The sequence below is a fragment of the Marmota monax genome, unplaced genomic scaffold, assembly GCF_021218885.2.
Source record: "Marmota monax isolate L192 unplaced genomic scaffold, Marmota_monax_Labrador192_F-V1.1 WCK01_AAM20220418_F8-fsc00022, whole genome shotgun sequence".
Taxonomy (NCBI): domain Eukaryota; kingdom Metazoa; phylum Chordata; class Mammalia; order Rodentia; family Sciuridae; genus Marmota; species Marmota monax.
The window spans coordinates 19,536,581-19,549,181 of record NW_026695215.1 but is presented as its reverse complement, the minus strand read 5'-3'; the positions used below and the strand labels follow the sequence as shown (position 1 = coordinate 19,549,181).

Genomic DNA, 12,601 nt, shown 5'->3' with positions numbered 1-12,601 from the left:
AGAGGGACACTTGCCAATGTCTGGAGACATTTTTAGTGTGACATGTAGAAGTGGTATTGTTATTAGCAGCTGATGGGAAGAGGCCAGAGTGCTGCAGAACATCCCACACTGCACAGGACAGACTCCCCCTCCCAACGATCCAACCCTGAGTGTCAGTATTGCTGAGGTGCAGAAACCCTGGGGTACACTCAGTGATGGCATCCTAGTGCCACTTGACCCCAGCAGAAGCAAGCATAGAGCCAAGCAAAGACTTCTAACTATTAGTGGCAAAACAAGTGCGGCTTTACCCACCCCAGGGTTTATTCCAGAACATATTTCTTCTACCATGTTGACCCATTGTTCCTTCCTCCCTCATTCTTCCTCCAAACCCTGACTAAAAATAGAAACAAATCTAAGTTTCATAAATTGATGGGTACTGTTATAGTTTGATTATGAGGTATCTCCCCAAAGCTTCTATTTAATGCAGCAGGTGAAATGATTAGATTATGAGACCTATAAACTAATTGGAGGATTAATCCATTTGATGGATTAATAATTTTTTAAAAACTGAGTGGTTGCCGGGCACCATGATGTAGATCTGTAATCCCAGTGGATTACAGAGGCTGAAGCAGGAAGATTGCAAGTTGGAGGCCAGTCTCAGCAACTTAACAAGACTCTGTCTCAAAAGATAAAAGGGGGTAGAGATGTAGCTCAGTGGTAAAGTCCCCCTGTGTTCAATTTCTAATATTAAAAAAACCTGTATGGTAAAAAAAATAAAATACTGATAGGCAGGTGGGGCATGGCTAGAGAAGGTAGGTCACCAGGGATTGGAAGGTTCTTTTGGCCTCTGAAGCCCCATCCCCTGTCTTTCTGCTTCCTGGCTGCCATCAGCTGAGTAACTTTCCTCTATTACACCTTTCCACTATGATGTTCTGCCTTTCCTCAGGACCAAAGGAATGGAGCCAGCTGACTATAGGCTGATCCTCTGAAACCATGAGCCCCCCAAATTTTCCTCCTCTAAAGTTGTTATTGTCAGGTATTATGGTCCCAGTGACAAAAAGCTAACATGGTTTCAATAATGAGTTGTCAGAGGGAGCTGATGAGGTCCGAGGTACATCATCTTCTTGAATATTGTGGGGCTTCCATATCTTTCCAGAAATGTACCCTGTGATCCTCTACTAGAAAAGTGTCTCTACTAAAAGTGTCATTTTTAAATTTTTGCAAGAAAAAAATTTGAAGAATTTTCATAAAAATATTATCAGTGGTTATTTCTGAATGGTGATATATATATGTATGTGAATGAATGTATGTGGGCAACTTTTCTGAAAGTGAGCAAAATGGGAAAAAACAGAAGGCCCACTCTAGTGTCCCTGCTAGCTGCTATGTTTGCCTCTGTCATTGCCCTCATTAAACAGTGGCTTAAGGACCATCACCATAGATTATTGAGCATATTCTCCCAGGGCCTGGTGCAAATTAGAAAATGTTTGGTAAGTTAATTAGAGCAAGAACAGCAATACATTTACTGAGCATTTCCTGTATCCTAGGCATTGTTCTTAGAATTTGATATATGTTAATCGTCATGAGATGAATATTCTTATTCTTTCCATTTTGCAGCTGGTAAAGACTGACATAGTTAATTTGTTTTCATAAGGCTGCAGTCTGGCTTCCATTTAGACACAGGATAGCATCTTGGTTCTGAATTAGGTTATATTCCTAATTAGGAGGTTGATTAGATTTCACGTCTAGAATTTTATATGGAAATTAATTGAATCATAGTCTGAATTAAAAGGCAGAATTTAACATTGCAGGTCTGAACCAAGTACCAGGAAATTAATATTCTTTTTTTGGCATTTTTTTAAAAACTCAGATCATTTTAGAGTGTAGACTTCTCATTGATAGTTGGGGCCACCCTTTGGGGTCTGGCTTTCTGCTGTTCATGGCCTTTTAAAATGTTAACTCAAGGCCCTAAATTTATAATTAGTTTACATTTTCTCGCTACTTTTTTTTCCTTTTCAGTAATATAACTCATAATAGACAAGTCAGATTTCATTTTTAAAACCTACCAACCTTCATTATTGTCATCTTTTTTTCTTCATATTTGCTTTTAAAGAATTTCTGAAAGTTGCTTTTCTGTTATCTAGAACTGCTTTAATATGGTAATCCCTAATTTTATGTATCTATAGCAAAAGGTTTAAACAGGCACTTCTCCAAGAAGATATGGTGCTGGTCAATAAGCACATGAAAAGATGTTCAAAATCATTATCCATTAAGGAAATGTAAGTTAAAGCAATGTAAGATAATACATATACCAATCAGATTGGCTAAAATAGAAAATACCAAATACTAACAAGAATATAGAATCCACCATGTTCCTCATACATTTAGTGAGAATGTAAAATGATTCAGTGACTCTGGTAAGCAGTTTGGTAGTTTCTTACAAAGTTAGAGATATATTTATCATAAAATCCAGCAATCATACCTGTAGGTATTTACTCTAGAAAAATGGAAACAGCATTCACGAAAAAACCCATGCAATAATGGCCCAAATTCGATATAACATAAAGACCCTTTAATGGATGAATGGGTAAACAAATAGTGGAATGTATGTTTCTGTGTGCATATATATATGTGTGTGGGGGGGTGTGTATACACACACACACACACACACACACACAACACAGCACTACTCAGTAGTAAAAATGGATGAACAATTGATATGCCTGACAGTGTGAAATATTGAGAGAAATCAGTCTTAAAAGGTTACATACTATATGATTCTATAGAAAATATTTTAGGAATGGGGTTGTGGCTCAGTAGTAGAGCACTTTCCTAGTATGCACAAGGCCCTGGTTTCAATCCCCAGTACTGAAAAAAAAAATTTTCTTTCAATAACAGGTTATAGCAATGGAGAACCGATCAGTGTTTGCCAGAAGTTCTGGTTGGAGTGAACATGTAACTTCAAAAGGGTTGTATGGGGCCTTTGGGGGGATGATGGAACAGTTTTATATTCTGATTATAATAATAATTGTTATAAAAAGTGAGAGGAAAGAATGAGTGAGTACATGGAAAATTATTGAAAAAAAATAAGTTCTCTGGTTAATAGTACTAATATCAGTTTTTTTATTTTGATCATTGTATTGCATTGATGTAGAATGTTATCACTGGAGGAAACGGGGAAAGGGTTTACAGGAACTGGACTATTTTTGCAACTTCTGCATTAGTCTCAAATGATTTCACAATTTAGTTGGACATGGTAGCACACACCTATTATCCCAGTAGCTCAGTAGGTTTTAGGCAGAAGGATCACTAGTTTCAGGCTACTTGAGCAATTTAGTGAGACCCTGTCTCAAAATTAAAAGAAAAAAAAACTATTGGGGATTAACTCAGTGGTAAAATGCCCCTGGGTTCAAATTGAAGTTGTCCCCCCCACACACACACACCCCAAGAAAAAGATTTTACAATTTAAAGCTTTTTTCTAAACAATAAATAAAATTCAGTTCTTAAGTTGCCCTAAGCACATTAAAAATGACCCCATGTGGCTAATAATAGCCATATAGGGTAGTGTAGATGAATATTTCCATCAACTCAGGAAGTTTTATTGGACAGTGTATGTTCTCTGTTCTTTGACTATTTCACATTCCAATATCATCGAATGCTTTCTTGTACTTTCTGTTATGATACCTTATTAACCAGTTGTTTTGGATTAGGAAAATATTTTACCTCTTTACTTTCTGAAATTTCAGAGGAAAAAAACCCTGTTTTATGTCAGTTTAGGAATTTATCAGATACTGATAGACAATTGGATATTTAAATTTTTCCACACTCACGTATTTTGCCTCTGGACCAATTTTATCAACTGTATTAGGAATTAATCCTAATATCTCATATAGTTACCCTACAATACTTTCTTGACATTATCATTTGTGTTTATTTTCTCTTTTATCCTTACCCAAAAGCTCTTCAAAATTTTTATATTTCTAAAAAAGGTGCTCTATATGTGTAATAAGAATTGTAATGCATTCTGCTGTCATATATAAATTTTTTTAAAAGGTACTGTTTCTTCCCTGTGTTCTGGATATAAACCTTTTGAAAATGTAATTCCTTCATTGCCATGTTCTCATCTTTTGTTCCATTAGACTTTTTCCTCTTTGTCTTCTTTGTATTTTCACTTCAAAATTACTAGGTACCTCCTTTATTATGGAACTTCTTTCTGCTTCAGTTTCATCCATCCTGAATATATCTAGTTTTTTTATAATCTACTACCTGAGATTTAAAGACAAGGGAATGGAGGAATGAATGATAGTTCAAGGTACACTCACATAACAACAGAGTTAAGACACTAAGAAACAGATGAATAGTGTGTGACCCAGCTGAAGAAAACTGCAGAGAGAGAGAAATTAATCTAAACAAATATTAGATTAAGATTTATATCTTCCTGGATAGAAAATCTGAATATTATGTCAGTGTTCTTCAAATAATCCATAAGTTTATTGCAATTGTAATCAAGCTCCAATAAGATTTTTTTTGAAATTGATAATTCAGCAATTCATATGGAAGAACATTTAGAGGGTTAAAAAGAACCATAATTAGGGAAATGGGGAACGTTGCCAAGGGTAGTAGAACTTAATAAAGCAACAGTAATGTAGTAGTGTAGTACTGGCATAAAAACAGTTATCGTTGGATTCAAGGAACCAGCAATTTTATTTTAACCAGTATAAGAATTCAACACAAGAAAAGATTATTCATGAATTATTTGTATTTATTGTTTCTGTAATTCACAAGTCCCCAATATGTATATGTGTAAAGGTCAAGAATAGATAGTTTACCAAAGAATAAAAAAAGCAAAATAAAATTTTCTAGGATTAAAGAAGTAAAATATAAAAATAATGAAGTTGAGTTTCTCATTATTAAATAGGTAAATATTTTTTATTGTTAAAATATGCTGGTAATGGTGCAATGAAGCTTATACTCTATTTCATTGCTTTCATTATCTGCTTCCTATCATTGCTTTATTGCACCATTCTTGATTCGACAGTGTGGCACATTCTATCCTTGAGCAAATCGTATTGGCTGTATCTTTGAAATAATGCAGTATCCGAACATCTCCACAGTTAGCTATCCTGGTCCAAGCCCCCCAGCCTTCTTTTTTTTTTTTTTTCAGTTGTAGTTGGACACAATATATTTATTTTATTTATTTATTTTTATGTGGTGCTGAGGATGGAACCCAGCGCCTCACATGTGCTAGGCAAGCGCTCTACTGCTGAGCCATAGCCCCGGCCCCCAACCTACTTGTCTGGATCATTGCAGTAGTACCTAACTTGTTTCCCTCCTTCTTATCTTACATCTCTGCATCTTTGAACACACAGCCAAAATTCACCAACTTAAAATGTGAGTGATCATGTCATTCCTCTGTTCAGTTAGCCATCAGTTGTTTCCTGGTTCTCTCAGAGCTCAGGCCAGTTTCATTATAATGATCTACAGACCCTGCATAATATAGACTTCCACCTTTCATGTCTTGTGCCCCACACTGCCCCCCTTGCTTTCTCAGCTCCTACCACTTTAGTCTCCTTCTAGTAAATAAAGCATGCTCCTACCTCAGTGCCTTTGTACTTATGATTATTCTGCCTAAAGTGGATTTATCTGATAACACTTCCTTGACCTGCTCCCTGTCTTCTTTCAAGTCTCTATTCAGGAGGTCATTGAGGTCTTCCTTTTCTTTATAAAACAGCACCTTCCAACTTTATCTTTCCCTCCTTCATTTTTCTCCATAACATATATCAGCATAAATAAGTTATATGCCTATTTACATGTTATTTTTCTTTTTCCAACTAGATTGTCAGCTCCATAAAAGCAGGGACTTTGTTTTAGTCACTGCTGTATTACTTAGAGCCTGGCATATAGAAGGCACTTGGTATTTATTTATTGAATGGTTACATTGATAGAATCTTTATGGAAAGCAACTATAACATGTTCTGAAAGCCATGTTTTTTAATGTAGGAGAATGATTAAGTAAATTGTGTCTACTTAATGAAGAGAGAGAAATATCTGCATTGAACAGGGTCTAGGAGGTTTGGATTAAGAACAGTAATGAAGGCTGTTATTCTCTAAAGAAAAACAATAAAATAATTTCCGAGTACAAAGGAAGTTTCAGCACTATGTATTGGCAGTCTTTGATCAGACTAGGTCAATGGAAGCAAAAGGTTACTGCAGGGGAAAAATAGAAAATAAAGTTAGGTGGATGGGAACAGATGTTGAAGGTTTTGAAAGTAAATCAAAAGAGATAGAACCTGCTAGATTCAGTGGCACATGCCTATAATTCCAGCGACTGGGGAGGTTAAGGCAGGAGGATCACGAGTTCAAGGCCAGCTTCAGCAACTCTGCAAGGTACTAAGAAACTCAGTGAGATCCTGTCTCTAAATAAAATACAAAATAGGGCTGGGGATGTGGCTCAGTGGTTGAGTGCCCCTGAGTTCAATCCCTGGTACCCTGACCCACCCCCACCAAAAAGAATTTCCACAATAGTAATCAATGTATGAATTGTTGAGCTTTGAAAGACAAGAAAGCTATCCAAAGCGAAGGTTAGTGACATATAAGGGAGCCAAGAGAGTGGGAAACGGAATATCAACTGGGAGGCAGACACAACAAGGCAGAGTTGAGGTATTACTATTCTAGGTAGTAAGGAGGGTAGAGTGTGACAAAACAAAGGCCTAAACTGAATCAGCAATCAGTGATGTGGCAGAGAATAGGGGTTAGTGATTAACTGCATGCAGGATGCAAAGAAAGAAGAAATAAATGCTTTATATTAAGAAATCATATTTCCTTTTAATTGTTTTCTTCTTTTATTATAGGTTTCTCTATACAGAAAATGGAGTTTTTAAACCTTTGGAGAACTCAATTATCACAATACTTCTATACTACCAACTAAGATTTATGGCAGTAAATTTATGACAATAAATTTCCTCATTATAGAACTGCTGAAGAACTAAAAAAGGACATTCTTTCATAAAAATATTATAGTATCATATTACTAAATAAAACTAAAAAGCACATTATTAAATTATTAGACTTGTTAATACAAGCACACAGCTTGTATTAATGTGCAACAGCTACTGACACTGATGGTTACCAAACCTCAAATTTAAAGGGTTTCTCTTCATGGGAAAAATTGTATAATGGCAAGAAACCACTAAACATTCTCATTAAATATATTTTCAGCTAAGTGTCATTTAGGAGAATTTTCTTGAAACAAGTTCTAGAACGTTCCAAGTCCCACCACTAAGTAGATTTGGTATTATGGCAGCAACTTACAGACTTGTGGTTAGTACTGTGAATCACTACAGCAGCGTGGTGATAGACCGACGTTTCGAACAAGCTATACATTATTGCACTGGAACCTGCCACACCTTCACACATGGAGTTGACTGCATTGTGGTACACCATAGCGTTTGTGCAGACCTTTTGCATATCCCTGTGTCTCAATTCAAAGATGCAGATCTGAACTCTGTATTTCTACCCCATGAAAATGGGCTTTCCTCTACTGAAGGTGACTATCCACATCAGGTCCTCCCAGGCATACCGAGAGTCAAGAAAGTATCCACATTTCAGAATACCTGTAATTTAAAGGACATTGCTGGAGAAGCAATCAGTTTTGCCAGTGGAAAAATAAAAGAATTTTCCCTTGAAAAACTCAAAAACTCTAACCATGCAACTTACAAAAAGGGAAGGAAAGTTAAGTCTGACTCATTTAACAGGAGGTCAGTTGACTTTGACTTGCTCTGTGGTCATTATAACAATGATGGGACCTCCCCATCCTTGGGTTTACTTAGGAGTTCCTCAGTTGAGGAAAAATCTTTATCCCATAGAAACTCACTTGATGCAAACCTGACTTCCATGTTCTTTCAGAACTTCTCTGAAGAAGATCTTGTTACTCAGATTTTGGAAAAACATAAAATAGATTCTTATTCTTCTGGGACTGACATAAAAATGTGCTTGGACATCTTACTGAAATGCTCTGAGGATTTGAAAAAATGCACAGATATCATAAAACAGTGCATAAAGAAAAAGTCAGGAGGTAACATTAATGAAGGAAGTGGTAATGATGCAATTTCTAGCTCCGAAACTGTCTATATGAATGTAATGACCAGGTTAGCATCCTATCTGAAAAAGTTACCATTTGAATTCATGCAATCTGGGAATAATGAGGCCATAGATTTCACAGAACTGGTCAATAATATGCCTACCTTACAACTGACTCCCTTTTCCCCAATATATGGCTCTGAACAGCCCCCTAAATATGAAGATGTTGTCCAGCTCTCAACCCCTGATTCTTCACAGTTTCAAACTCTCGAATTGCAAGATGACAAGCATAATTCTAGGATAACAGACAGTATAAAAGCCATTCCAAACACAAATTCCTTATATAGCTTGGAAGTAAATGATCCCAGAACTATAAAAACTGTCCAGCTTCAATCACTGCCATTAACCATGAACCCTTTAGAGAATGTTTCTTCTGGTGACTTAGTGGAAACTCTTTATATTGAAGAAGAGTCAGATGGAAAGAAGGCATTATTAGATAAAGGACAAAGGACAGAGAATGGTCCCGATCAGGAATTGTTAAAGGTAAATGAACATAGAGCAGAATTTTTAGACAATGGTACTCATCTTCAAAAATGTCCTGCAGCAATGCAAAATGAAATTGGTAAGATATTTGAGAAACCAATTGCTCATCTACCTGAGGAAGATCCTGAATCAAACGTTCCTAAAGTGGAAGCAGGAGACCAGAGAGATTTTATGAACCCTAACAGTCAGGAAGAGATAGATAAATTGTTAATGGATTTGGAATCATTTTCACAGAAAATGGAGACATCTTTAAGACAGCCACTTGCCAAAGGTAAAAACTCCAATTCTCAAAATATTCACAGTCATTTAACTGGTCAAATCCCTGTAGATCTTGAGCCTAAATCTAAAGTGTCTTCACCTGTGGAAAAAGTTTCACCTTCCTGTCTAACAAAGATTATTGAAAACAATGGACATAAAATAGAGGAAGAGGATCGAGCCCTCTTACTGCGAATCCTGGAAAGCATTGAAGACTTTGCTCAAGAACTAGTTGAATGCAAATCAGGCAGAGGGAGTCTATCACAAGAAAAGGAAATGATGCAAATTCTACAGGAGACCTTGACGAGTTCCTCTCAAGCCAATTTATCAGTCTGTAGAAGTCCTGTTGGTGATAAAGCCAAAGATACAACTTCAGTGGTTCTGATTCAGCAGACGCCAGAAGTGATCAAGGTAAGGACCTAACAATCTTGAGTGCTGAGAAGTCTCCAAAGAAGTGTGTTAATGTTTGCACATTTTATAAACAAAAACTATTTTTGTTAACTGCTTCATTTTTTTTATATTAAAAATCATCTCACCTACGTTCAGTAAGTAAAAAGCAAAGGCTTTATAGTCAAGCTGTCTGGCTTCAGCTGCCTTCTTTATACCCTTCATCTTCTTTGATACAAATCCATGACCAAAGAAAGCTACTTAACCTTTATATCTTATTGTGTATAGTGGAAATAGGATCAAGACAATGTATGTTAAGCACAAGGATTGCAGCACAATTCTTATTCAAGTTGGCTAACAGTCCTCATCCTTCCCAGGCAACCAAGAGATCAGTACTTATTTCATGCTTTTGTAGACTCTTATAAGGTGTACAGTAGGGTACAAGAGAGGACATGACTTTTAAAGAACTTAAAATCTGGTTGGGGAGACAAAACTAACATTCCTAAAATAATACATGAGCATGTACCTGAAAATATGCATCTGTTGTTAAAGCAACAGATCTTCAAAAAAGGTCAAGGCTAGAGTATATGAAATTTGCTTCTCCATGAAAGTGATAATAAATAAATATTATTCTAGAATCACAGAAGTATTTTCAAAAGATTTTTAACCTATCCTCCTACTTATAGCCCAGAAAAGCGATTATCTGCCCACTTATATGTATGTGTTTCTTAAGGCAACAAGATTATTCCTTTTTCATTTCACAAGTCTATAGGTTAGCAGGGGGCTCTTTGTCACCTCGTTCAAGGACCCAGGCTGATGGAAGATCCATGTTCTTACTGTTTCTCCATTTCCCTATCTGGAATATGTGACTTATGAGTTCACTGGAGCATGGGGAAGAAAGGGATGGGTTTTTAACTATCTCATCCCCTGACACAGCACTGTTCACTTCAAATCATACTCCAGGTCTTCCAACCTAAAACCTGTGAAACATGCAGAAACACTTAGACTATTTGGTAAGCATTATCTCTACCACATGTTGGCATGTGTGGATTCAGACATAAAGCCAAATCAACAAAATCAAATTGTAAAATAATATGAATTATTTTGAGGTGTGCATTTGTGTAAGAAATATAAACACATGGATACGCCAAATACAATGTTTTTTTTAATTTTTTTTATTAGTTGCTCATGACAATACAATAATCTTGACATATCATACATTTGATCCAAATGGGGTATGAATTCTCATTTTTCCATGTGTACAGGTTACAGGATCACATTGGTTATACAGCCACGTATATACATATAGCAATACTAGTGTCTATTGAAATACAATGTTTAAAACAGTGGTTAAACCTGGGTGAGGAAAAGATGCGACAAAAGAAGGGTGTGTCAGGGGGCCTCAGAAGTGTGATGTTCTCTTTCATAATCTGGGTGGCATATCCCTAAGTATTTTGTTGTAATATTTATGCCTTTTTATATATTCTTTAATGTTGCATGGTAAAGTTTTAAAACTTGAGAATTAGACGTAGCATATATGTGACCAAATTAAAAATCCAATTATATATTATTTTAGCCTTCTCTTTAAAATTTTTATTTGATCAGAAAAAAGGGCATATTATGATCAGATGGATCACTTTTACTCAATATGTTTTGTGTGTATTTTTAGTTGGCCAGTGACATTTAAGTCTAAAACAATACATACCTTAGATTGTTAAATGGTGATTTGGGTCTGAATATCCTCAGACATTCACTGTAAAATCTCTGTAAAATCTCTATATGAGTCTCATTTGTGTTTTCACAAATTTTTTTAAATTTTTTTTAGTTGTAGTTGGACACAATACCTTTATTTTATTTATTTATTTATTTATTTATTTATTTATTATATGGTGCTGAGGATAGAACCCAGTGCCTTGCACATGCTAGGCAAGTGCTCTACTACTGAGCCACAACCCTAGCCCCATAAATTTTAATCTCTTTAATTAACTTGGGTCATCACAGAAAGCAAAACTGTAGGAATTAATTATAAACATTATGAAAAAATATTTTCATATTCACAGAAAATACTAATATGGTTAATATTTTATAAAGGAAAGAAAATACCTATATAGCAATCCCCAAATGATAATAATGTCCTGAGAGCTATCAGTTGTTGTGAGCTAAAGCATGCTAAGACGTGTAGATATATTATCTCACTAATTTCCCTAAAATAATCTTGTCCATTAAAATAAAAATGTCTACTTCTTTGGGTGACCTATTTCATAACTTTATAATCATTATCCAGAAGCTTCTATTGTGATACAGCATTTTGAATTTTATTCAACCCTCTTCCTCCATTATCCCCTGTGAAAAAACGAGATAGCTGGGGAGTAGATCCCTTTGATATCCCCAGTCTAAGTATACTAAAAATGCTGCACTGAGATCTACATGAGCTTCCCAGTTTTTTACAACTACAGACTGAAATCAGAATCTGATGAATATACTGTCTTTCAATATTCTTTTAAGTGAATTCCAGTATAATAGAAAAAAATTTGAAAAGATTTCTGCTTGATAAAAATTGAAAAAAAAAATTATTAATGAAAGCTAATATTAAAGAGAAAGGTAATATAAGATGTTTCATTCAGGCAGATGCTTAATGCAAAAAGGCAAACCATTCTTCCAAGGTGACACACACCTTGAATTCAGTCGCCTCTCCTTTTTCTTTTAATCTTCTCTTCTCATGAAATGTTTTAAATTAGTAGTTGGCAGACTTTTTCTGTGAAAGTATTTTAAATATTTTAGTAAATATTTTAGTCTTTGTGTGCAGCAAGTCTTCTTTGTATTTTTTCTTTCTTTTTTTCTTTTTAACAATTCTTTAAAAATATAAAACTGGCCTTAGCTCCAAGACTTAACAGAAACAGGCAGTGGGCCAGATTTGGCCCATGGACTGTAGTTTGTCAACATTTGTTTTAAGCAAATGGAAAAGTGTGATGAATCATATAAAAAGTACTCTTATCACCTACCACATAGTTTTATCCAATCTTAATGTTTTGCCATATTTGTTTCAGATCTCAGCTTTAGTGTTTTCATTATCATTAGCGTTACAGTCTTAAAAAATAATCTCATACATAGTTGAAATCACTAGGGTACCCCTCAGTACTGTTCTTTTTCCAGAAGTAGCTACTATCCTTAAGTTGTTGATCTACCAGTTTTTGTACAATATTGTCTTTCATGTTTTTTTTCTTTTAGAGTGTGAACAAAGAATAATAAGAAATAAAACAGAAGAGGTAAATTAAGGCCAATTTATGAATGACCTTGTATCTATGCCAAAGAATTTGTCTTTAAGGAAAGTGGGAAGCCAAAGAAGACTTTTAAGCAAAAC

The 12,601-nt window shown here is 35.3% G+C and overlaps 1 protein-coding gene across 4 annotated transcripts in view; it reads left to right on the top strand.

The window, feature by feature from the left end:
• The window catches only part of Ppp2r3a (protein phosphatase 2 regulatory subunit B''alpha), a 172,141-nt gene that overhangs the window by 54,137 nt on the left and 105,403 nt on the right, over positions 1-12,601 (top strand). For 3 of the 4 annotated variants that reach the window (XM_046431355.2, XM_046431356.2, XM_058574873.1), the window contains exon 3: positions 6,828-9,264. The exons of the other annotated variant lie outside the window; for it this stretch is intronic. In XM_046431355.2, coding sequence (XP_046287311.1) covers positions 7,273-9,264 — 1,992 coding nt within the window. In that variant the 5' untranslated portion in view covers positions 6,828-7,272. The remainder of the gene's footprint in view (positions 1-6,827; positions 9,265-12,601) is intronic. 4 annotated transcript variants of the gene reach the window in all.